A 27,623-nucleotide genomic window follows, 5' to 3' on the forward strand; every position below is an offset into this window, starting at 1 on the left:
GAGATAGTTAGAGAAAGAGAGAGAGGGAGAGAGAGAGAGAGATATAGAAAAAGAAAGAGAAAGAGAGAGAGAGAGAGAGAGAACAAGAGAAGATAGCAAGGAGGCAAACATAAGAGAGAGAAAGAGAAAGAACAAGCGACGATGGCAAGGAGGCAAACGAAAGAGAGAGAAAGAGAAAGAACAAGCGACGATGGCAAGGAGGCAAACGAGATAGAAAGATAGAAAGAGAGAGAGAGAGAGAGAGAGAGAGAGAGAGAGAGAGAAAGAGGGTGTCACAGGGCAGACGGATGTCGAGCAACCACGGGTAGGCGTGCTGTCCTGGCGTTGCTCGTTGCTCCGCCCGTTGCACCGCCCCATTTTGTGTTCCTTGCGATCTTCGGCCTCCCTTTTGGCAGCACCACCACCACCAACAGCAGCGACAAACAGCGGCGGTGGCACAGCTAGCCTGGGGAAAAGCTCGTCCGAGAGTTCTCGGCAGCGGCGACCGCACATACACGTACTTACTTACTCGTCGTCCTTCTAACCGGCGATCACCGACAATCTTTATCTGTATCACGGATATCAACCGCGTTCGGCTTTTAGATTATTGAAGGGGAGAAAGAGTATCGAAATTATTTCTTCGAGTACCTATAATCGGTGAAAAGAAGATTGAATTTTCACATGGAACTGTTTGTGGAAGCTTGACAATCGTCGATTATTATTATTATTGTTGTTATTATTATTATTTTATTATTATTATTGTTGTTGTTATTATTATTATTATTATTATTATTATTATTATTAGTAGTAGTAGTAGTATTTTTATTTTTTTTATCATCAAGAAGAGGACGAGTTCGTAACAAAATCTTTAGTGAAATTGTGAGAAAGAGAAAACTGGGGAGAAAGAGAGAGAAAGAAAGAGAGAGAAAAAGAAAGAGAGAGAGAGAGAGAGAGAAAGAGAGAAAGAGATAGAGATACAAGAGACCTTTGCATTATTTAATAGAAAGTGAATAATCGGCGATGAAAGATCGAAAAGGTTTCAAAAATATCGTGCGGGATCGAACGTTCAAACGCTCGTGCTGATCCCATTCCGAGGATGTCGTGAAGTACGTGCAATTATTTTATTAACTCTTCGAAATAGGCCTACCTTCCATTTCCAAAAGGTTCGCGTCTTTCTTCAACGAGAAGATACTTCCTTTTTACCTTTCTGGGATCGTCAACTACAACTCTTCGCCAGAATCGAGAAATCCGTTCTAAGGCGATTTTTGGATTGATGAAAGTGTCCGACGTTAGGGGAAAGAGGAATGGTGTTGTGATCACGGCGTTGTGCGCTCGAAATTCGTCGGATTTTCACCGGTTCTTCTTTGATCTTGTAAGTACCTACGATTGGTATCTTATTTTTACTTTTGTTTGGTTTCTTCGTTTGTCTTTTTTATTTCTTTTCTTTTTCTTTTTTCTTTTTTCATTCAAATAAAAGTTTCATTGAAATGGGTCTCAATAAAACTTGTTAAGGAAGATATTAGATATTTATCTTTTTATTAGAAAATGACTAATCCAAATTAATCTACGAGGATGCGTATCTGTTTATGAGATTTACGTATGTAAACTGAACAAACTTTTATGACTTTTTGTTTCTATTTACGTTCTACTTACCTACGTTCTACTTACGTTACGGGTTCTACTAATTAGCGAAATTAGCGAAATTAGCGAAATTGGTATCTATATAAAAATATCATACATATTTTCATGATTATTATACAGATGATTACAAATAAATTTGGAAAAAATCGTTCCATCGTTTCTTTATGACATCACTAGGTATATTAATATATACTTATCAAGCTGGTTTTTTAAATTGAAATAGTAATCAAATTTGTACAATATTAAGAATAATTTCTTCATATTATACTTTTGTAATTTTTCTTATTGTACGTACACGTCAAAAGAGAATGGTGATTTTTCTCTAAAGAATCGACGGCCATAAGCCAATAGCTAAATAAGAAGGTTAACCATTACGAATCTTCAGACACAAAGGTACCGTAAGAAGAATTAAGTGAGAATTATGAGATCATCAGCTTAGCAAAATTAGCCAGATTTCTTAATTGGATATAACAGGGATAACGGAGCCTTTCCTTTTATCCGTAAATCGAGAAAAGGGATTAAATCACCCGACGCGTTTGGTAAAGTCGAATGGCCCAAAGAGTTCTTAATTCCTCGCCAATAAAATGAATAGACTTTTAAAAGAATTGCCAAGGAACTATTCGTTAATACATCTTTTTCCCTTTAACTAAAAGTATAGTTATTACCATTAAGAGTAATACTAACGGGTGCATTAAGTTCATTATAAATAATAGAAATATATATATCAAACATAATTACATTTTATTGGTTAATATAAATAATGAACAGAACGTTATATATACCTACGTTTTTCTTTTTTTTCTTAAAAAAACTGTATATTAATATAATATAAACATAAGAAAACCGAAAAAAAAGAAAAAAGGATGAAAAGGAAACGTTTAAAAAAGAAAGAAACTTCCATCCTTGTTGCTCTCTTTCTCTCTTTCTCTCTCTCTTTCTCTCTCTAGGAGAAATGCTCAACATATGTATGTAGGTATACTTGGAACGGTGCTTGGAGGATCATTAATGGAACGGCGGTTCTGTAGTGGCACTGGAAATTAGCGAACAATTAGTTCGGCTTGGCGATGTTTTATAAACACGATGCCCATCGACGAACCATTATTTTGAAGGATTCATCGAGTATACGCCTAGCAAGTTTTAAGCTACCTTCACACCGATACATTTTTTATGTATTACATATACATATATATATGTACATAGAACAACAACTGCGTGTATAATATATATATATATATATATATATATATATATGTATGTATATATATGCATATTCGAAGAATGGTCTTCGTCGAGTACGTCGGAAAGTATCCGAGTAGTATTCGGTATATTCGTCATAGTCGTTGTAGTTGTCATTGTCAAGCAGTACACTAAGCTCAGGGTAGTAGGCCTTTCGAGTGTTGCCTGCTCGAAAAAAAAGAAAAAAAGGGGCGCGGAGAGGGAACGGCTCGAAGAAGGGGTTCTCTTGTAGTGTTTCGTTGCGTTTCAAAGGAGGAGGAAGAGAAGGAGGGAGGAAGAAGAGGAGGAGAGGAAGGGGTTGGTAGGAGGCCTTAGTTGCAAGACGACTTGGGTGTTGCAGCCTCTTGAAAGCTCGTGCAAACACTCGGGGACAGGGCGTTCGCCTGGTACGACGATTAATATCCCAATAAGGCCTCGTTCACCGACGATGCTCCCTCGAACGAACCGAACGATACTGTTCTTTATTCGTTGTCTCACTACGATGGATAGATATAACACTCGAAGAAAAATGTTGTTACATCTTCTTAAAACTATGTTCATTCTGAATGATTTTAAAAGAGGGGAGAGAAAATCAAGTAATTAACATTACGTAGACACTTAGATATATACTTGATTATAATAGATAAATAGAATAAGTAATCTATAATAATAAATGAGTTGTCCGGAACGTTCGTATCGCATCTTCGCTTGTATATACAACTACGTATGTACATATGTACGTATTAAGTATAAATAATTATGTAAATGTGTATGCATGGAAACCATGTCGGTATCTACATGTACATATGTACGTCAAATTAAAAACGTGCAGTTTAATGCATTATAAATGCATTATATCGAAACAAGACATTTAATCGAGTCTTTATGAATGTTTCCTATTTTCATATTCTGTCATTTACTTTTTAATATTTTTGATCTCATTAACGACTCGGAAATATATCAAAAACATTTTCCGGACAATTCTGGACAAACAATATTTTTTTATATCTGTAGGTATCTATGGATAATCGAAAATATGGAGAAGAATCTTTCGTAGTTCGTTCGAGTTTTGAGATTAAGTTCGACGAGTACATCGATTTATAATCAAGAAAGAGAGAGGGAGAAAGAGAGAGAGAGAGAGACAGAGAGGGGGGGAGGAGTATAAATATTCGAGAATGACAGGAAAAAGATATCGCAGCGGACGTTCGCGACGGGTAACGAGGAGGCGTCAAATTTGTCAGAGAACGTTACGAGGGCACCTGACGAATCTACGCGCCGGCTGACGAGCGCGCGTTAATTTTCTGAAGGAGTCACGCGATTACCATGCGTTATCGCTCAGGTTGTATCTTTTATTTGTAAGGCGTCAACGTTAAGAGAAGAAGCGAAAGAGGGAACAGTCGAGAAAGAACTGGGACGTTAATTGCCGACGGCTCTCGACTCTTCGTTCAGAGATATGGCCGTGCATTACGAAAAACGAGATATCGGTTTATTGGCTTACGCAGCCGGTTGTAGGAAAAAGTTATTTCTTATTTTTAAAAGTCAAACTTAAACCTAAATTTTATTGGTACGTTATATCGAACGAATTGCTTTTTTGATATAAATAATATCTATAGCTTCCCTTTATAGTAAACTCGTTACTACTAATGATCGCAAAATTGTCAAATGGCGATGATATGAATCATCTTAATTTTATTCCGATCTTACGAGGTTTATATGTAAAAGGAAAAAAAGACAAAAAACAAAGAAAAAGAGGAAATGGAAAAAAATACGATATTTTACGCCACGCATTGGATTCGTCTCTTGTTAAAAACTGGAATAAAAATGTGTTATTGAAGTATGAGATAATAACTTCTCTTTCTCTCTTTTTCTCTTTCTTTCTTTCTTTCTTTTCCAAGAATTATAGTTTTTATAATACAATATTAATATTTATATAAAGTTGAGATACTTAACACATAAATTTCCAATGACTTTGAAATTCTACGTTTTATATCAAATGTGAAAAATTATTATTTTACATGTTGCTAGATATTCAAAAATTCTCTTTAGAAATTTTTTCTTCTCTTAAATTTTGTTCATATGAATTTTTCTCATAAAAGTTATTCCAAATGAATATTAAGATCCAAATGTATATTTTAGATCTTTCACATTGTATGTATGTACGATATATACGTTGCGATGTCTTTATGAAAAGAAAAGATTTTTCGAAGCGAACAGTACCACCCTCATTTTCTTCTTCCTCATCATTCTCTCTCTCTCTCTCTCTCTCTCTCTCTCTCTCTCTCCCTCTGTCTCTCTCTTTCTCTCTCTCTCTCTTTCTCTCTCCTCTCTCTTTCTTCTCTTCCTCTATCTGTTTGAATGTCGGAGACCCAGGTATTATTACGCTACTTGATTTCGCATCGAGCCAGCTGTCTCCGATTATTCGCTATTGAAGTTTCGGGGATTTTCGTTCAAAGGGAAGCCCGCGATCCTCCGCTAATATTTGAGGATACCATGCACTATCCTCGAATCGAACGTTGCATCGTGATCGTCGATATGTTCGTTCATGACCCGCGGCCCATTTCTTCTCTTTCTATCTCTCTCTTCCTCACTTTTTTATCGTGGTCGATTGGACCGTAAAATAAAATGGAAAAAGGACGTTTGAAGAAGTATAATTTCCAGGATAGTTTTGTGGTCGGCATACATATATATACCTACATATACATTTATATATATATACCTATATGTGTATGTATATATATGTATATATTATATATTATATATATACACACACTATATATAATATATATGTGTGTGTGTGTGTGTATATATATATATATATATATATATATATATATATATATTATTGTGTATACGCGCGTGTGTGTGTATATAGGATAATTCGGGAAGTGATGGCCCACTTTTTTTTAAAGCTTCAGTAAATTGTCAATTTAATTGGTATACAAAGATAGAAATTATATTTGTAAAGATGGATACATGAAAAAATTGTAATTACATATATGTATATTACAATTAAAATGAAACTAAAAAATAATTATAGATTTTTTTAAAAAAGAAAAAAATGATTCCTATAAAAGGACATTTTATTCGAACTGCCCGGGTGAGATATCTCATGGTTAAGTGTAAAACAAAATTGTGGACATATTTTCGAATAATATTTTGAATATAACAAAAAGGAAAATTATTTCTTTTGCTCGCATAAAATTACTGAGATCAAAAAATAAAGACATTGAACATCCTTTGTGAAATCTCTTATCTTACATCCTATATGACATTTCAAACATTGAATCCAGTCGTCATTTCGACGTACAGTTGTGCTGCTTCATACGCCCGACGCGCCAGAGTGTTTCCTTTTTCCTGAATACTTTCTTTAGACTCTTTTAGTTTAGAAAATTTGAAGATGTACCTTATGTACAGAAGATGTTTACGTTTGGGTTTGCATAAATTTTTAGCACGTTTTATTACTTTTGTCGTTTGAAACGTTTCTAATTCGTTGAATTACGCCCAGCGCGTACTTGGAGATGGGATTAATTTTATTTAGCATTATCTAGGTTGCGTTTTACTAGCGTCTTTTTTTTGACTCTTTTTATTAATTGCTTAAGAACAACTAGTTGATACAGATTTTGGTTTTGGTTGAAACGAATTCTATTTTATTTTTTATATTTTTTTCAGTTACATGAGGCACACGTTATTCCGATTGTTTTTAATTTAAGAAAGTGCATAATAGATTTTTGTCATAAAGAATGATTAACATAAAAAATAAAAACCCAACATCTTCCTAAGCAGTCAAATTTACATCGTAAGAACGTAAAAACGTATAATTTTACGATCGTTTAACTATTTTCGAGAAAACTGGAAGTGATAATGAGTGACTAATTTGTTTTTTTTAATAACATTATAACAATATTTCTTCGCAGTTATAAACATAATTAATGCACCACATACAGAAGACGTTATTGTTTTTGGTAAATTTTTAGTAAATTATTCAAAGAACAAGCTGAAAATTTTTGAGAGTATTTTCTTTCTATATTACCTATGAGAGAGTATTTATTTTTTTAATTGAAAAGAAGTAAAGACTATTGTTTATGAGTTTTGTTAATAAATAACAGTTGTGCCATTAAAAATCAGATTATATCTACAAAATATAAGATCGAGTTGTCTCACCTGCAAGGACATCTCACCGAAAATTATATATATGTGTGTATATATATATATTTACACACACACACGCGCGCGCGCACACGCACACACACACACACACACACATTGTCTAATATTTACAAAATTATAAATATGAGAATAATTATGCAAAAACTCTAAGTGATAAAATATCTACGTGATAAATTTTGAAAGATTTTCAAAATATAAAATCAAAGTGATATAATGTCCTAGCAATCTCAAATATGTATAAAGATATACGTAGGTATACAAAGTAGATATCGTTTAGTTTTGCGTACGGTTTTATCCTTGTGACTTTTAGTCTACCCTTTCTGTCTGTTCTTTCTTCCCTGAACTTCCCCCATAAACCGTCGTCGGCTAGGATCAGCGATTGTTAGCCAGATAGCACTTGCGGCGTTACGACGTTTGCACCGGCTCGACCGAACGATGGCGGGGGTGGCTGCCGGTTCAAACGAGAAAGCGCGTGTATGCGAGCGTGTAGAAGCTCGTCGAAGCGAGGATGGGGTCGAAGGTGGTTGGTATCTTGTTGGAGGGCGAGAAATACGAGTCGCTTGTGAGGCTCCTCTCTTCGTTTGCGTGTACGACCAAGTTGAGAAAGAAAGACCGAGAAAGAGAGGAAGAGAGAGAGAGAGAGAGAGAGAGAGAGAGAGAGGGAGAGGGAAAAAGAAAAGGAGGGTGTGAGTGGGTTGCTTCGTCTGTTCGCACCCCCTTTTTCGCTGTGCTCTTTAAAAAATTAGCTTTCCTACTCGCTGACGATTAGCATCGAATAATTCTTTTAAGCTGGCACATCAACGATGCCTTTCGGGTATATAGATATCTACTCATCGTTTTCGAATAAGATACGTTTATCAATTTACGAGATCTACAATAGTATAATGATTTTTCTTTTTTCTTTTCTTTCTAGTATCCACACGTATTTTATTCTCAATAGTTTATCTTAGATAAAGTATCGGACTCTTTCTTGGACCGATCGACACATCCATTTTAAAGTTCTTCAAAATTGTATTAATTATAATTATATTATTAACTATACATAAGTTTATTACATTCTTTAATGATATTTGTTTTTACTTTTATTATTTTTTATGTCGGATATTTTATGACGGTTATTTTATTTTCAATACTTTATCTCTCTTCGCTCAATCGATATATATATACGTAAATATCATCGAAATTGTATTTAATAATTATGTGTTATTATATTTTATATAATTATATATTATATATTATATAATATAATATATTATATATTATATATTGTATATTATATAATGATTTTTCTTTTTCTTAGTATTCGATATATATTTGATTTTTATATCTAAATATTTCCTTTCAAAGCTCAAATATCTCGGATTTTTGAACGATCAATAAATCCATGTAAGGTCCTTCAAAATTGTATGAATTATTACCTGAATAACCTCGTATCTCGTAGTAGGCATATTTTGAGGGAGGCAGTACCGAAAACATCGTTGAAGTGGACTTAATCCGATTTCGCGCCGTACGTTTGCGTATTATTACAAAATGGTTCGCATGCTCTCGTAGCAGAGGGTCAACGCGGTTTTATCGGGCCCTCGGCGATACGCTACGTAACACGCCCATCGCATATAAAATTAATTATCCTCGATTTGACCGGTCAATAAAGACTCGATTCCACGAGGATCATTCTATGAACAAGTCACTTCGATCGCTTCACAAATGTCACATTGTTATCAATTATTTATCAACGTTCTCGATCGTCTTTATAATTCGATTGTTATTATTACTATTATTATTATTATTATTATTATTATTATTATTATTATTATTATTATTATTATTATTATTATTATTATTATTATTATTATTATTCGAAGGACTTTTTCTATTTTGTTACAATTTATATGAAGATATTATGTCGATAAAGGAAAAGAATCAAAGTAATTTTTGAAACTCTTGTTTGTTTTTACGAATAAAATGATTAAACGAATTGAAGTGTGTCTATGGAATAATTGATCAATGTATGAGTTTATCATTCACATTATAGAGTATGAATTATTAACATACTATTCCATAGATATAGTGTAAATTATTAAATCGTTTTATTTGCAGACACGTAGTCACAATATAATATTCTCTAGAATTATTCATTCATCTCACTTATCTTATTTGAATTAATTTTGAAATAGTGAGAAATATAGAAAGAAGATAAGTTTCATGACGAAGAGAATTTAATAACTAATTGAATCGTATCGTACGAATAATATAGCTACAAATAAAAACAGGAATCGTTAATTGAATGAAATATATCGAACGGTCTTGAATTAAATAAGGTACACCTAATTCATGAATCCACTTTTATTGGAAAAATATGCGGGTTTCGGGCAGGTGAACGCGCATCGTTCCTGGTCAAGCGTTCCTACTGGGTACTCCGATAATTTATTTCTCCGTTTATGATCCTCGATCTTTTCCTGTCGAGTGCTTGCGTTTATACAAACTATTTCCGTTAAAGAAACGAAAAATATACAGACACATACACACACGCGTACGCGTGCGCGCGCGCTTATTTATACACGTACACGTATACACGCATATGTACATACGCACGTGCACACAAACGCATATATATATATATATTTCTACGTATAGGTGCCAACAAGAAATCGGATTCGGGGCGTTGTAGGAGTGTTCAGTCACGCTATGGAAATTATGACGTATTACACGATGGCCATTTCGACGTTGCATGTGGCTCAAGCATGCCGTGACTAATAAGCGCGGAGGAAAGCCAACTTAACATACATTAAAACCGTTTTATCTACAATGATGTTTGGTATAATCCTTAAAGTTCAACATAAAATTTTCAATGACCTTTTACGGGAAATTAATTATTCTAATAAAAATGATTATTTTTCCGGCATGTACATTAAGTATCATCTTTAATAAGACGAGAATTTAATGATAAAAATAAATATATAATTATCTCCCTCAACAAAAATGATTATTATATACAGTACTATTTAGTATTATTTCGGATAAAACAAAGAAAAGTAAAGAAGAAAAAGAGTAAAGAAAAGTAAAGAAAACAAGAAAACTAAAGAAAAGAAAAAAAAGAAGAAACGAATAACGTATACAATTCAAGACATAGGTACGATAATTACAGCGTGAAATTCTTTTCACGGTCGGAAAGTCCTCGGGGCCGATTCGAAGATCGTGTTATCTCGCTCGCCACGAGACCGCTAATTACTCGATGCTTATTCGTGTTATCTCGATTATTTTAATTAACCTACCACTTCACCGTGTGCCTACATATGAGGAACTCTTTTCTATATACATCCATAGATATATACATAGATAAGTAGATGTATAAATGAGAAAAGAAAAAAGAAGGAACGCGTCGTCGATTTGCCATTTTAATCTCTCGTCAGATAGACTACGATCGGAAAAGGACTGGACGTTCCTTCTTTCCGTGACGTATCTTGCGTGTTCGTCATCCTCTTCGCGTTGCTTCTTAACGCAAGAAGAACGGAATTTGTTTTTGTTTTAATCTCGTTGTAGCGTTTATGTTTAACATTATGAAGCCGAGACTAGACACACAATCATTAATTATACGAATGTTATCGATCTACATACGTGAGTTATGTTATACATATACAAATACGCATACATAAGTACATACATATAGAGGTGTTCGTTCGTTGACACGCAAATTTCGCTTTATAAATGCTTACATACATAGTTACTTACTAGATATATATTATATTATTATCGCGGTATTTGCAAGAAACTAATTATACGAATCTCGTATACTTATATCTTATCGCTGTTTAGCTTGATACCAATGAGCTCTCGATTTGTTGTCTTTCTTTTTTTCTTCGAATTATCAACTGTAGATCCCGTTCGATGAAAGAACGATCGATCTCCTGTCTGACTTTTCTTTCTCCCTTTTATTTCGTTATCGATCAACGAAGATCTCTCCTGGGTCCTGTCGTGCGAGTCGCGAGATAGGGAAAAGTATGCTTCTAACCGAAGCTCGCCAGGAGTTATAAATGTAACACAGAGAGAAACGTAAGCAGAGGTGCACGGTAGACCGGAAGTTCATGCTTATTCACTGTGAGCAGCACCGAAAGGGCGACTGGGTATAATTTACGTATAAATTAAGCGGAATGAATCAACGGCGAGAGCGATTAATCGCAATGACCTCTCGCCGCGATAATAACGACGCTCGCTCTTGTTTACGAGGGCTAAACGAATATATTAGCTTTTTCATTAGCACGCCACGTGGACGTTTGAACACTGTCTCTCTTTCTTTCTCTCTCCCTCTCTATTAGATACTGACAATTAGCTAGCTGGTTCTTCCCGGTACCGAAATGATGAGAACCCTTCAATTTTAACAACTCCCAGAATACTCCCTTCAATCCCATAAAAAACAAAACCCCAAACAAATTTCCTTGACCGATCGAACGAATGAACGAACGGACGAACGAACGAACGAACGAATGAACGTTTAAACGTTTAAACGTTTTCGAGGTAAAGAGAATTAGTTAGGTGGTAGAAAGTTCGCACGGTTGGATAAGCGAATAGAGACGATGGCGATGGCGGACACATTGCGGCAGGAAGTGATTCTATTCATGAAAATGCGATTCCCATAGTTCGCAGTGCTCGAACGAATACGAACGCACGGAAGGGGAAGAAAAGCGTACGTGTACCGAGGGTGGGGGAGGAGCTGGATTACGCGGAGTAAACAGCCCGTGAAATTACCTTTTAAATATTAGATTATGATTAAATGTGTATCTACCTCGAAGGCATTAAACGTTCGGTTCCACCCTCTCTCTCTTTCTCTCTCTCTTTTTCTCTGGGTCTATCTTACCCGTGCGTTTCATAAAGCCAATGGGGGTGGTTTATATGGCGGACGAGAGGCTCGAACCACCCTTCGAAGCTCTACGACGATATCAATCAGCTCTCGCCATCAGATAAGATTGGTTGCTCAAGAACCGAGTGCTTATTCAAAACTCGGATAATGCTCCTTGCGTTCTCCCACCTTATTTGCTTTGCCGCGTATCTCCTTTAACAACGAAGAGCCAAAAATGACAGGCATTAACTAGTGCTCGATATCCTCGCGGAAGAAAATCAAGCGACTAGACGAGATCGTTAATAATATAGTCTTTAAGATCGAGAGTGATCGTCTCGATACGTCTTAACGCTTTTTATTTTTTTCCTTCTTCTTTTTTCTTTTTTCTACATCTATAAACAAAATAGATGGAATAATTTTATTAGAAAGAAAAATAAATAAATGAATAAAAAAAAAAGAAAAGGAAAATAAAAGATAAGAAGAGATTATAAATAAAGTCCGTTCCTGTTTTGTTAGCGTCTAATTAGTATCGTTAACTCGCACCGGCATCATAAACGCCCGTTGTGGCACCTTCGGGCAATAAATTTGCCAGGTACTCCCCCGTTGGATTTTAAAAGGCCGTTCTTAAAGGTGAACGTGATCGTGAATGTGCGCGCGCGAGCTCGCATTCACGAGACAGGCAGGTGGTTATATCCGGCCGGTGCTCGCGCCGTGTGCATATATATGCATATATATGCATAAAAAAGAATACTGCCCAGTGGCAATACACCATAGAGCTACACCCCCGCCACCCTCTTTACCTTTGTTCTTAAAAACTCGCAAGGCAGAGAAACTTTCCAGCGTGAAGCGCAAGCATATGCATTGCTCACTTAGGAAGATTGATATAAGGCGATATAGCTACAAACTCCGGTGGCCGTCCTCATCGTATATACATATGTCTGTGTGCGTGCGTACGTGCGCGTATGCGTGCTCGTAACGCAACATGCGTGAACGTCCGCAATTAGGCGACAAGACGGAACGACTCGAGGGGTAATTCCTGTGCGAGCATGGAATCAGCCAGAAGGGAAATTTCGGTTTTTACGAGGTACCTACGCGCAAAGGCGCGAAGCGGAAAACGAGTGCTGGAAAAAATATTTATGATGCCGTCCACCCTTCTGTCGCATTCTTAACAGATATAGGTATATATACGAAAAATTAAAAAAAAGACAAGAAAAGGGGTATGAACAAAAGGGAAAAGTTATCAAGATTTTCTTAGAGTTAGTCTTCTACGTAACCTTAATATTATAACGTTATAGGAATATTATAATATTAAGTATATTATAATGAATTATGATGAAAAATTTTTAATTAGGATCGAACGATTGAATTTATAGTACTTGTTAAAGACATTGAATATCTATCGATATCATGATATCTTTTTCTTCGTTAACTGGAAATAAAAGTAAAACGGTTATTGAGTGTTTTCGGATATAATACGACGATTTTGGCAAGCGTATTGGCCAACAAGTAGTTTTCACGCGAGGCAGTCCCCACCCTTCCTCTTCCTTCCTCTTTCTATTGCTGTGCGAGAAAGCGACTCCTTCGTTCCGTTTAAGGGCCGCGAGAAGGTCGAATTCTCCGGGGAGAGTTTGTCAAGTAAAAGCCACCCTTACACCGTTGGATCGAGGGGTTCTACCACAATACAAGCAATAACACGTACCATCGCCCGGCCTTCTACGACGCCCAACCCTCCGTTACTTCTCTATCGACGTCGTTGACGTCGTCCTCGTCGTCCTCGTCGTCGTCGTCGTCGTCGAATTCTCACGCCACACGCACTCTCTTACCTTAATCGAGGAAGGATGATTTGGTCTTAAATAAACTTTTCACCTCTACCAGCATCACCTCAACAACCACTATTCTCTCTCCTTCTTCGATCCCTCGTCACGTTTATCACATAAATTGTCGAGTGGTCACTTTGATTACACGATCAATCTCTCTCTTTCCTCTCTCTTTCTTTCTCTCTCTCTCTCTCTCTCTCTCTCTTTCTTTCTCTATCTCTATCTTTTGATAGTCACCGATTTCTCTTCAGATTCCCATTCTAGAGTTCAGCGAATTCAATTTGAACCACAAAGAAAACATCGTACCTACTACGAAAGTCGTACTCTTACTTATAGGAAGACGCTCAAATTCGCAAACTCATCGAATTCTGTTGATCGAGTATTTCTTTTCTTTTCTGTTTTTTTTTAATCTACCTCGTTTTTTGACCTTTCAAAAACGTGACCGTTCCTATGTCACACACGCATACACACACACATATGCATACAAGTTTTATTCGTAGACGGTTAAAAGAAGAGAGAAAGAGCAAGAACGAACAAAAGGTCGATCGCTAAAGGCGAGCTTCACGGTGGGAGGAGTAGACGGTATTATTCATCGGCGAGCGGAAACGCTTGGAAGGTACACCGACTTCCGGCCACGTGTCTGCTCACGAAGATGGACCAATCGGCTGCTTCGCTCCAAGAGAAGATTCACCGAACGCTTTGGCACGCGCTCTGCCGATGGAATTATTCAAATGGAATTCAACGTGAACGCTTTGCCAGCTGTCCCTTTTACTCTCTTGCTCTCGACTATCTAGATGATTCCAAAATTTCGAAGGACTTCAGTGAAGTATGGGAAAAAAGGAATGATTAACGCATCTGATAAATAAATACTTTTCTCTTTTATCTTTCTCTCGTATCTCATATATGAGATATTTTTCTAATATTTTTAAGAGTCATCTAAACTTTAAGATATAAGTTCATTATGAACTTATAAAATAATTTTATAACAAACTTATCAAATTATCTCTGTCCTTGAGATATTCCAAATGAGATTATAAACAACGACTATTGATAATGTAAAGAAAAAAAAAGGAAGAGAGAAACAATGAAAGAAGAAAAAATTTAAGTCGTACAAGAATACAAATTATTCGGGAAGAAATAACTTTCTATGGAATAACGAAGGAGAACGAAAGTACCTATAAGTTAGAAAAGAAACCAAGAAAGAATCAAGTTGGATTTTACGCCTCTATAAATCTCTTCGAGAAATCATCATTCGCTCACGACTGGGGTCGTCATCCCAGCACGCTAAAGGTGAACGTTGCTAAAGACGAAAAGGGGGTTGGAACCACGGGGGCAAGTTGCGACATTTAATGCGTAATATCCTATTTAATCTTCGATGAAAAGCGCCGTATGACGGTCTGCGTTGGAATAAAGACGGTTCCAGATAGAAAGAGAGAAAGAGAGAGGTAGTAAGAAAGGAAGAGAGAATACGGAGAACGAGAAAGTTTCACGGGGGTAACCAGGAGATGGTTAAGGGCATTCAGACGTCCCAACCACTCGCGAGAGTTCTCTGTCTCTCTCTGTTTCTCTCTCTCTCTCTCTCTCTCTGTCTATCTCTCTCTTTCTTTCCCCCTTATTCTCTATTTCTCTCTCTCTCTCTCTCTCCCATTCTCTACTTCTTTACTTCTCTCTTTCTCTCTATCTCTCTATACCAAGATCCGCAGAAAGCCTCGAGGGATTGGGGGTGGCAGATGGCAGTCGTCGGACCAGTTCTTTCCAACGCGTTGCCTCAACGGAATGCTGCTGGAGCGGATACCCACTTATTTTAGAAAAGGGACAGAAAGATTAAGTGACGGGCAAGACGTACCGACCAACTTTTGAGTGTCGCCCTCGCGGTGATCAATGTCTCCTTTAATTTAAGAAGTACGCTTTTACTTTCCTTAAAACTTCTTTTCCTAACGTTTATATCAGAGATCGAATTATTCTTCGGAATAAAAGTATATTTCTCTTTCAATTTTGATTTTCTTAGGAAAGGTCGAAGGTAATGAATCTACGTTACTTCCGTCGAAGTTACTTCGATCATCGAAAGGTGTTCGTGATCGATTCAAAGCGTTTTACCCTCGCAAGGGGTTGCTTGTTCTCTTGCTCTCTCTCTTTCTCTTTCTATCTTTCTTGGAATGGCATAGCTCGTTTGCCGAGAAATATGTTGTTGGCGGATTTGACGTGCTTATCAATGGATCACGGATGTAATAGACTGCACGTACCCTAAATCGAGCACATAACTGATATCTGATAAGAAACCAATAGCTGTGACGTGATTTACATGCGACTATCTCGTATATCATTTTCGACTAATACATCTCAGTCGTCGTTTCTTTGTAATCGTTTCAAGACACGAGACGAATTTTATCACTTGATCTCAAACAACGTGTAGTGGATACCAATATAAAATTGATTTATAAATCACGATGCAAAAATTGTGACTTGTGTTCCTGAAACAAGGTATATAGATATCGAATCTAATTTGATTACTTCATAAATAAGTATCTTCGTTGTTTTTTATGACACGGAAATATATCTCAAAGATAAAGTTGCATCGTTCGAAAGGGTTATATACAATGATATGTGTCTATTCGACTGTATTAAAATTGCTACTTCATGTCGCAATGCAATAACTTTATTGGTATATAAACTACTGAGAATGTACACATACACACAAATACACATACACACAGATCCTGTCCAGTTAATTTCCATCTAGCTTAATCTCTCGAGTCCCAGATATAGCACATATATTTATATATTTATTTTTACTAGTATTTTGTCAGAGTGTATGTGTTACGTATCTTGCTACCAATAGAATTTGTTTAACTTGACGTACATATCCTTTATAAATTTTATATATAATAGAAATGTGTCGGATTTACCACATGTATGTAAAGAGTTTCAGCTCGAATTCATAAACGTATCATAACACGTATCATTCATACGTATTCATAACACGTATATTTATACTGCAATATGGAAAATGTATGATTTACATATATCAAAGCTACTTAATTTATCGCGATCCATATGGGGAATCGTGAAAAATTTGACAACAGTAAAAAGTGGTGGAACGCGTAACTAAATTAAAAATTAATTCAAAATAAAATATAATAAATCCAAGATGTTGATTTGTTTATCTATTTTATATACATACATATCTACTTACTCGCGGTTGCGTAACCATTTTTTCGAGTATATACCCCATGAACGGAAAAAAATATCGCGAATGAAAAATGTTTGAAGAATCCTGATCTATAAGAATCATATATCCATGGATCTTGGAATTCATTGGATTCAATTTTACAATAACGAATTTATGTCAGACGAATGAAATTTAAAGAAAAATTAAAAAAAAAATTCGGTCTTCGTCAGCTGGTCTCCTTTCTTCTCCTTCAGCTTTTTTTTTCGATCCGATCGTTTACAGCGATTCGATATCCTTGAATCCGATCGTCTGGGCATGCCAGGGCACGCGCCACTCGAGTCGGTTCCCCCATTCATCTCGCGATGATTTCTGAGGACACGGATAAGTATGCCGTACGTAAACGTACAAGGAGAAGCAAATGGCACGCGAGACTTCCGCTTGCTCGCGCCACCCTTCTCAAGGCGAGGCCAAGCTCATTGTCCGTGCAGCAAGCCGGTATCGAGTTTTCAAGCTATTCTTCTTTCTTTCGCTGCTCGAATCGAGATCAAGGAGTGAATGGAACCTAGGCGGAAGCGTGTTGACGCGCACGCCCGCCACACCGGCCAAATTCAAGGCGAGGGTGTTCTCCACGTCTTCTTTTTTCTACACCCCAAGAAAGGGAGAAATCTACCCCGTTTGTTATGCTCATTGTCTATCACGATGGGTGGGGACGATCAAGAAAATAGATTCGTGCCAACGGCCTGCTTGCCGATTAAAACCGGACGTTACGAATCTAAGCCTAACTATTCTTGTTTTTTTTTTTCGATCCGTTTCATATATCAAGAAAGAAACGATCGTTCGAGAAAGAAGATTGAGAAAAAAGTAATGTTGGGTCTACAATAAATATTGATTTTTATACCAAAAAATCTTTGAAATATACATCATTGTTTTAATGATTCGGTTCATCCATTAAGAAGATCGCTCAAACATAAAAGTCAAGGAAGGAAATATTTTTTAAATGTATATTCTTGCTCTTAGACTCGGTCCATATATCAAGAGGACCAAGGAAAAAACTCGTTAGATCGTTAGACATAAGAGAAACGTTTGATTTTTGTACGAAAAACGTTTAAAATATTTATTCTCATTCTATCTATCCAATTTATATATTAAGAAACAGAAGATCATTCGAGTAAGAAAATCAAAGATAGAAGAACTCGTCAGATCGTTAGATGTAAAACAAGTGTCGATTTTTATACAAAAAAGTAGTTTGTTTAATCGATTAATATAAATATGAATATTACAAAAATTTAACTGCACTCTTCTTAATTTCTAATTCAATTTCGTACCTACGTACGTAGAAACGATTCCCATAAGCTTTTTTCCTCGCTCCAAAAGCTCAAATGCAGCAGAATAAAAACTGAATGGTCCATGAAGTGACAATAGCGGCTATGATTGTTTTTCTGACTTATCCCACTCATTATTTTACTAAGCCATATATATATATATATATATATATATATATATATATATATAAAACGATCTCGCGTCGTTGGCGATCGTTATTATGTTTGGCGAAGGGCAAACGATCTCGAGTTACCCGTAGCTCTTTGTGTCTATACGCGAACTATATATGCCAAAAATGCGAAATGAACGCTTGCAGACGGCACGCAGAGACGCCCGCTGTTTCTGGACACACGTATGGTAAAAGGCACACGCGTCCTGCCTACCTTTCGACAAGGTTTGGGGTATGTCACTGAAGAATTAAAAAAAATTGTCGGCCGTCGTCAACCCTCGTTGTTCTTAAGTAGTGAATACGGATTCTGTTCTCGAATGAGAACGGTCTCAAATTTTTCAAGAAAATATCTTTTCGTTAGTCGATATAGATTTATACATTTACCTATTTTCAGATATATGTATATTATTTCAATTTTATTTTATTTTGTTCTAACAAATTTAATTGTTATTTCTTTTTTTTCTTTTTATAATCTTTCAATATGATTTATACTTGATATATAGTGGGATTATACTAATAAAATTTTCATATTAGGTATGGGATATGACAAAAAATTGGGTTAGGTATAGAAAGTTAATAAATTTGTTGGTTATTCGACGTTTAATATTGAATACGGAAATTTTATTAAAAACTTGTATAAAAGATAAAAATAGAAAAAGGTATTATAAATAAAGACATCAATTTACAAACAATTAAATATTACTCTTAAAAGAAGACAATAAAAAAAAGTATTTGTAAATAAAAACGAATTAAATTATCGTCCAGTGCGAAATGACCTGTAAAACGTCTGTAGTATCACGATAAACTCGAATTTTTTTCGTCGAATGATACTAAACAGGACTTAGCTCGTAGGACATGCTTTTTTTATCGAGAACGACGTGCTAGTAAAACTCAAGGGTGGCTCGTGTTAAAGAGGAGAAAGGAAAGGAAAGAAGCGGTGATAACGAGAGAGCTCAAGGTGGCACGGTACCGGGGTTAAAACTAGCAAGAGAGGCATGGAGGAACCCCCCGCGGACTGCGCAGCTGTGAACCTCCCGCTAACTCTGCTCAGTAATACGTGAATTCGAGATATATCGAGCTCAGCAGGACTCGTTGCCATTTTGCAAACCCATGCTCGTTGTTAGTCGAGCTGCTGTTACGACGATTTCTCAGATTCTTCAATTTTGCTCTTTCTTGGATCTCAACTTAAATATTTCGTGTTTACTCGATATCATTTAAAAGCAATTATTTTATCAAAACTATATTGATGCTATTAATCAAGTTCAAAGTCTTTTTTCATTATTTTAATATTAGATGAAAATAATGAAAATTTGTTTTTACAATGATTACAAATAATATTGTGATAGTTAGGACAGCTTAATTTATTATACTTTATTGACTTCACTCTTTGATTTACATCGTCTATTTTAGAATAAAATTTTATCGATGATTTAAAAGTTAAAAATTAATAATATAACAATTTTAATGAGTTAATGTTATCGATTGTCGTCGTCGTAATGAGATTTTAAATGAAGTTTAAAAGGATTTTTCTTCGATCATTAATTCCGACTAAATGATAATCTAGAATTGGCTTAACGCATCATCGTCCAAGTATTCGTTGATCGGAGGAAACAGAACGAGGGTAAATGCGACATGGTCGAGTTACGGGACCTAGGAAAAGCAAATGGGGCTGTGTATTGTGTCTCCCGTCATCCTCAGTCGAGGCTTTTCTTACCCCAAATGCTAATTATATGTCAAGCATTCACACGACATATCACGAAAGACCGATTGTCGGAGATGGAACAATGGCGAGGGCAAGGCTAATAGGGCCGATCAAGAAACGAGGACAATGTCGGCCATCCTGAACGTCTCTTTTGGATTGGCTGTGATCGACGTGTACTTATATCTTTAGAAATCGACTGTGAAAGATAAGAAAAGCAAAATGAAAAACTCGAATCTTAAATGATAGCTTAGAAAAAGAAAAAGGAAAATATTTTACTTAGATATTTTACGAGTGTCAACGTTTGAATTCCTAAAGATGTTGGCTGGAAAGAAATTTTTGAAGTTTCGTGTATAATTTGAATTAATACTAATATCTACTTACGTACAACTACCTACTTACAAATGTCGAATTTTAGAGTTTCGGAAAGGCCGATCGTAGACGGCACGAAAAAGTTAAACAACCTACGAAGGTACTATTCTCTGATGTGGCTTATTTTCCTTATCGCCACTTAAGGGAGAAGAGCGATAGGCGTCCGAACGCATGCCGAGATACACACGTAAGAGGAAACCGTGATTGATGCACCCTGTACACGCAAATCCTCTAACCAACTATCCCTCTTCGCTTTCTCCTTTCAAAATTTCGAAAAAGTAATAGGTACTTCTGTTTGTCATATCTGTGTCGAATAGTTCGTCGTCAGTAATTTATAAATGTAGTTATATTTCCCACATAGCGTACATGGACTTTTTGATTTTTAATTAAATTTTTCTAAAGACAAATTACAGTTTCTCTTTAAATGTTCGAAACATCGAAATTCGTTTCTTTAGCATCGTTAGGATCACACAATCGATTATTGTGCAAACGAATTTGTGCTAACACGTTGCTGGTAAAGATTTCAATAAGGTTTCATTTACGGTCTAAACTCTCTCTCTCTCTCTCTCTCTCTCTCTCTCTCTCTCTCTCTCTCTCTCTCTCTCTCTCTCTCTCTCTCTCTCTATCTATCTATCTATCTATCTATCTATCTATCTATCTATCTTTCTCTCATTCTCTCTCTTTCCGTGCTTTCAATTATTCTCGATTCCGATCGGAAATAAATGGACTAAGAGAATGGAGTATTGGGCGAGGATAAGGAACGGGGAAAGGTAATTAGCGAGTCGGCAACGCGACGAGTAAATTTGCAAAGCCATTTCAAGTTCCTTCGAGCTCCTTCGATTTTCTTTAAGTTCCAAGCTATCCGCTCCAATTTTCCTTAATAATCTATTGAAATTGATTTGATTCTTAACACGGTGATTTGTAACCAAATCTCGGTAAACTTTGTACATTTAATGCCAATCATAAAATATACGCTAAAATAGACATTTCGTATTTGGTTTCATTTATTTATTTTTTTTTTTTAATAGAGATGCCTACTTAATATCGTTTTTTATCATCCTATTTGCGATATATCTCAAATAAATTTTTAATTCGTTTTAAGAACGATTAAATCAAGCAGAATTACGAGGATCACATTTTCCATAGGTGAATTTCATATCAAATATTACGGTATATACAAATTATTTTCGAATATATCTATCCATAACTAAGAATAATTCAATATAAGAATAATAACAGATCCAAATTCCTATAGATATTTACATTTTTTATAAAATATTACAAATCGTTGTAATTATTTCCGAACATATTATTAAAAATATGATAATAGTTCAACTATAAATAGACAGATAGTTCAATTAAAAGACTAGAATAAATACAAAAGAAATACTTAAAAATGTTTAGTTTGGAAAACGGATAAAGTCGGTCGCGTGGATCGCACGATCGAATCGGCTCGAATTAAGAAAACAAAATGGTCCCTGCTCGAGCGTCGGCCATGCTTTCGCTGAGATTGAAATAAATTGGTAGAATTGCTGGGTGGCTGCGTACCGCGAGAACGGGGAGCGATACTGATTACGTTGGCCGTTCGTTAAGCACTGTAACAATGCCAGCCCCCACCATGTCTCTTGTAGCTACAACTCCCCCCTCACTCTCCTCTCCTATCCACTCCTCCTCGCGCGTTCGCGCGACCGATACCTACGTTAGCCAATCGTCTATCGTTTTACCCCACCACTGCCAACCTTGTGCGGCATTGCCCTGTGCTTTTTGCTCTTCTCTCTTCCTCTCTTTCTCGCTCTTTCACTATTTCTTTCTCTCTCACGAAAAGAAGAGGACAACGACCACAGACGGAAACCGAATAACTATACCTATAGAGGGTAGCTTACAGCCAGACGAACATGTTAAAAGTTTATACAGAAATTTTATTGAAACCGGTGGAAAAGATAATATACACATAATTCTTGATTTAAATAACAACGAGAAGATTTTCAAAGAAAGAACATATAGTATTCCAGCAAATAAATATTCAAACGTAAAGACAGGAAAATGTTATAATGTAAGTACAGAAGTGTCTATATTTTCGAAAGAAAAAAAAAGTGAACAAAAGAGAGAGCGATTAAAAGAGACATTAAAAAAGACAGAGTAGAAATATAATAGAAGTATAATAGAAATAGATGATAGACGGGAAAGATGTATGTTTATAAATCTTGTTCATCTACGAATTAGAAATATTTTTGGTAACTATTGAAAAATATTGAATCAGAAGAATATTCTCGAAAAAAGTTTTCTCGAGGATGGAGGAAGGGGAAGAAAAAAAAGGAGACATGTGTCGAACTTTTATCCGTTGCAAAAAAGGGGATGGAGTGTGGAATAATCGTGGCCTTTGTCGGTGGTAAATTTTGGACAGTGGTGGTTCGCCGTTCCATGGCGGCCAATGCTGTGTTCCCTCTCTCTCTCTCTCTCTCTCTCTCTCTCTCTCTCTCTTTTTCTCTCTTTGACTATAGGTCATAGGGGCGTTTCGGGGGTGCGAGGTAGTCGTTTTCCCTCCTCAAATCTCTCTCCTCTCTCACAACGGCCTCGCTTTTCCACTTATCGACCCCCACGGTTATTAGGGCTGCCTTTGCTTCCAGGGACAATCGAAGGTAGGTACCCGGCAAATGGGCGGGGCTTGACGGAGGGTCATACCCGTCGCATTCCACCCTGACACCAGTTTCCTGCTTTCTCGAAAGTCGCGTCAAAGCGAAGATGGCGAGATTTCAAGCGTTTCCAAATTAGTTCGGACTTTGTTACTTTATCGTATTAGATATCGTCATCTAATCTTTCATCGAAAATCAACAACGATGTTGAAGAATGTTATTCGATTTGTTTCCCTTTTTAACAGTTTGATCTTACAATTTTGAAATCATTTGATCGATTAAATCATTCATATATACCATGTATGTATTTATCACGTGTTTACTTACTATCATCTTTATTATTTAAATTTATATCGTGGTACGACAACAGCTCGATGAAAAAGAAACGAGAGAGTCAATAGTTGAAGGAACAAGTCTCCGGTATACTTTTCAACATGCTCTCTTACACGCTTGACAACCCTCGCTCTCGTATATCATAAATTTCGTATTGAAGATTCAACAGTCGTCACAACAGTGATGCGAAGCAGCGACTATTTCATGGAAACCAACGGCAAGAACCCGAACCAATTCTAGCCGTCATTCCAAGTCCAAAAGTAACTCGTCATCCGAGGGAGCAAACATTTCTACTTTTCGATGTGCAAACCTTGCTCCCGGAAAGCTTGCTCTTCAACTGTGCTGACCATTTCGCGTCTCATTCAGCCTTGCTATTCATCCCCCACCTTTTATCCTCTCTAACGATTCTCATACTTAATGGCTCGTTTAACTGTGCATTTATACAGCTTCATATATGGGTCTACGAATAAATAGTTTAACTGTAATTTCTTGAAAAAAAAAAAAGAAAAAGAGAAAGGAGGAGTATAATAGGAACGAATCGTGACGAGCATCTCGAGAAAAGGTAAATTACGAAAAGGAATTCGTAGAGAGGAAAAGAGAAGAAGCAGTTAGAGGTAATGTCTATCACGAGCTACGTAAAGGCAACGTAGAGTGCGAAACAACGTACGCGAGGATTCCTTTGTGACGCGAAGCTGCTCGACGTTTGCCAGCCCCCATCGTTCAATGCGGAGCGTTCTTTTTTTATGTCAACACGAGGGCCAATTGAGTGGATATAATAGCGGTACCACATGTTTCACTCGGATTCGCCGACATGTGGGCTATGCTGGTAATGCGTCTGTACGTGTACGAGAGCTCGCGCGCGCATGTGCTTTCACGAACGGGTCCGTGCTGGCTGCATAGGGTAAATCGCACGAATAATAAACGACGATCCTCGAAGTCATCTAATTGATCGTCGTGATTTCGCTATTCCCGTCTCTCTCTCTCTCTCTCTTTTCTCTCTCTCTTCTCTCTCCTCTCTTTCTCTCCCCCCCCCTCTCTCCTATTTACTCGACGGTCCAATGCCTGGCACACTTCAGTACGTCCTCGCTCGAGAAACACTAGTTGAATTAGCTTCACGAAACGTGCCTTCCGATTGTAATTTCGAATATTGTTATGATCGTCACTTTGAAATTCTTCGAAGTAGAATCTAATGGGTCGTTTTTTACGTTCCAGACATATCATGCAACCATTCTCGACGGGCAACACAATGGCGACGGAGACACCGACCAGTCTGCCACCGGAGAAGGTGAGCTCGCCACCACCCTCTCGGAATTTGACCTTCTCCATAGCGAAGATCATGGAACCGGACAAACGTCTGACCGAGCAAGCGAACGTAGCTCAAACGGTCCAAGCAGCGGTCGTACCGCCGCCATCGACAACGACGGCGACACCTACAACAACTCCACCTGGTATACTTCATCAAGCCTCACATATCCCGGCGCTTACTCAGCGTTATTCGGCCCATCTAGAATCGGCCTTCAAGAAATACGTGCCAACGTTGAGGCATCAAAATCTTTATCCCCTTCTCTACTATCATCCGAGTCCATTGTTAAGGGCCTTTCCAGGTTCACCAGCGACAACTCCGAGCGTTCCACAAACCTCGCCACCACCCAGTTCTGTTCAAGACACTTCTATTTCCTCGAGACTAAGTCTGATGACGATCTCGCCAGAAAGTCAACGTGGAAAGAAAAGTCCGGCACCGCGGAACGAGCTAAACGGTACGAACAAGCAAAAGACTTTCACATGTTCCGAGTGTGGTAAAGTTTTCAATGCGCATTACAATCTTACCCGGCACATGCCTGTACACACAGGAGCTCGGCCATTCGTATGCAAGATATGCGGTAAAGGATTTCGTCAAGCGAGTACTCTTTGCAGGCACAAGATCATACATACCGCTGAAAAACCGCACAAGTGTCAGACGTGCGGTAAAGCGTTTAACAGGAGTTCCACGTTGAATACTCATACCCGTATACACGCTAATTACAAGCCGTTTATATGCGAGTTCTGCGGCAAAGGATTCCATCAGAAAGGAAATTACAAGAATCACAAGTTGACGCATAGCGATGAGAAGGCATATAAATGTACCGTATGCAACAAGGCGTTCCATCAGATCTATAATCTTACTTTTCATATGCATACGCATAATGATAAAAAACCTTTCTCATGTAAGATATGTGGCAAGGGCTTTTGCAGGAATTTCGATTTGAAGAAACACATGAGGAAACTTCACGATACTGGTTTACCCGTACTTGCTGGACTTGGTACTTCGAGTCAAAGTCATAATCAACAACCAGGATACGCGTCGATGCATCAGCCACCCGATGGACGTCCCTTCGTCAGTCCATTCCTTCTACCACCTCCAAATTCGACCAGTTATCTCACTAAGATGTTGTGACATAGTGAAAACATTCCTTATCCGAGGAAAACTCAATGCCCATTGATGTTGGCTCCTCCCTGTTACGCCGGAGACATCGCTCAATTGGCCCAACCTTCGAAGTGAAAACGAATTGAACGACAGCAACGTGTGACTCTGATTGAAATAACCAAACATAAAGCTTTCTTCGACGATATTTGTTCTAATATATTTCGTTCTGATAATAATATTTCATTAAGATCATTCAAAAAGAAAAAAAAGAAAAAAGGAACAAAAAAAAGAAAAAAAAATGTTTTCCCGTTTTTTCGAATTCATCGAAGACTTACGGAATGAAATGTCATCGAAATCCTGATTACCGAAGGATGTCTATTGCTCCCGAAATTCTTATCAAAGACGAATTATGTCCCCAACGTATCATACACACTCTGTTGAACCTACTCAAGTTCAGGAGTCCAATGGGAACGGCTACACCTGTTTCGGCTAACACATCTTTGTAATTCCCGCGAGAAAAGAAATCCAAAACGTTTATCGTTAGTGACGGATTTCGACCGAGCGTTAACCCTCGAAAATTATCCTCTCATCGTTTTTGCTTGGTGAATAACATTTCACATATTGTTCACCTAACGTTGCACATGATGATATCATCATTCGAGTTTATTCAAGATTAGAGAAACATTGCTGAGAAAGAGATCAGTGTTGCGTACGTAAACGATTAATCAAAGGTGTATGGACTTTTTCTATATACAACAGGCAAAGATCGAGCATTACGTGCGTTCGTACTGATATATCGAGCAAATCAATGAATGATCGATTCGATCGGTACGCTTCTTATCGATGATTACTCATACGTGTAAATACTTGTAAATATTTATATGTGCAAAGTAAATACATGGTATGGTATGCGTTAGATGTACGTATGTGAGTGAATAAGTGAGTGAGTGAGAGAGAGAGAGAGAGAGAGAGAGAGAGAGAGAGAGAGAGAGAGACGTGAAAGTGATCATAAGTATGGAATTTGTAATTAAAACGTAGGTATCGTCGGTGAGACGATTTTAAAGAGTCGTTTGAAACGATTAATTAATTCGTATGGATCTCAAGAGAGGATTAAACAAAGTAAATAAAGTTTCAATGAGCATATGGAACAACTTAACCCATTGATCGCACATAGGTATTTATCATTTAGAGAACTGTATAAATCGGTGTGATAGTAGTTTTAAGTCGATCGTAGATAGCAAATGAAATGTTGGTCCTTTATTATATCGATCGTTGTAATCATTACGTAGAATTACGTCGCGATCGTTACGGCCACTGTGATTACACGATTACAATGGCTTTGCAATAGAATCAAGACGAGAGAGTATTATTATGATTACGACGAGATCGTGTACCTAATTCTCCTATTTATGCATTTTTATTTACGTCTTCCGATATTACGTATATATACATACATACATATATACATATAACAGCAAAAAAATGTTCTATTCAAGATCAAATAAGTATACTTCGTCTAATTGGTTTTTCTTCCCCCCCCCCCTTATCTCTGTTTTCTATTAATTTGATCATCAAGATTGCGTCGAAATTAGCAAAGAAGATCACGAAAGTGAATGGATGTACGCGTTTATACCTTACGAATTAGATAAATATCGCAGATTTATCAAGTATGATGATGATGAGAAAGAAGAAGAAGAAGAAAAAGAAGAAGAAGAAGAAGAAGAAGAAGAAGAAGAAGAAAGAAATTTAAAACCAAAAAAGAAGTAATATATGTAGATAATCGATAGAATGTAGATGAAAATGCATATGTATGTGTTCCCTGTTGTAAATATGAATCTATCCAATGCAATAAATTTTAATGATATCGA

The 27,623-nt window shown here is 36.9% G+C and overlaps 1 protein-coding gene across 3 annotated transcripts; it reads left to right on the plus strand.

The window, feature by feature from the left end:
- The first annotated feature begins 456 nt into the window (after nucleotides 1-456).
- Nucleotides 457-27,623, plus strand: LOC122631750 (fez family zinc finger protein erm-like). 3 transcript variants are annotated; one of them, XM_043817805.1, is made up of 2 exons: nucleotides 457-1,351; nucleotides 24,564-27,623. In XM_043817805.1, the coding sequence occupies exon 2, from the start codon at nucleotides 24,571-24,573 to the stop codon at nucleotides 25,783-25,785; it is 1,215 nt and encodes a 404-aa protein (XP_043673740.1). In that variant the 5' UTR covers nucleotides 457-1,351; nucleotides 24,564-24,570; the 3' UTR covers nucleotides 25,786-27,623. The 3 variants fall into 3 exon arrangements, with proteins under 3 accessions (XP_043673740.1, XP_043673741.1, XP_043673742.1); XM_043817806.1 differs by lacking the exon at nucleotides 457-1,351 and adding an exon at nucleotides 21,694-23,024; XM_043817807.1 differs by lacking the exon at nucleotides 457-1,351 and adding an exon at nucleotides 23,265-24,485.

Source organism: Vespula pensylvanica, chromosome 9 (genome assembly GCF_014466175.1).
Source record: "Vespula pensylvanica isolate Volc-1 chromosome 9, ASM1446617v1, whole genome shotgun sequence".
In the NCBI taxonomy this organism is placed as follows: domain Eukaryota; kingdom Metazoa; phylum Arthropoda; class Insecta; order Hymenoptera; family Vespidae; genus Vespula; species Vespula pensylvanica.

Excerpts from the sequence above, each read along its gene's own strand:
- LOC122631750 (XM_043817805.1), top strand. The coding sequence starts at position 24,571 with ATGCAACCATTCTCGACGGGCAACACAATGGCGACGGAGACACCGACC.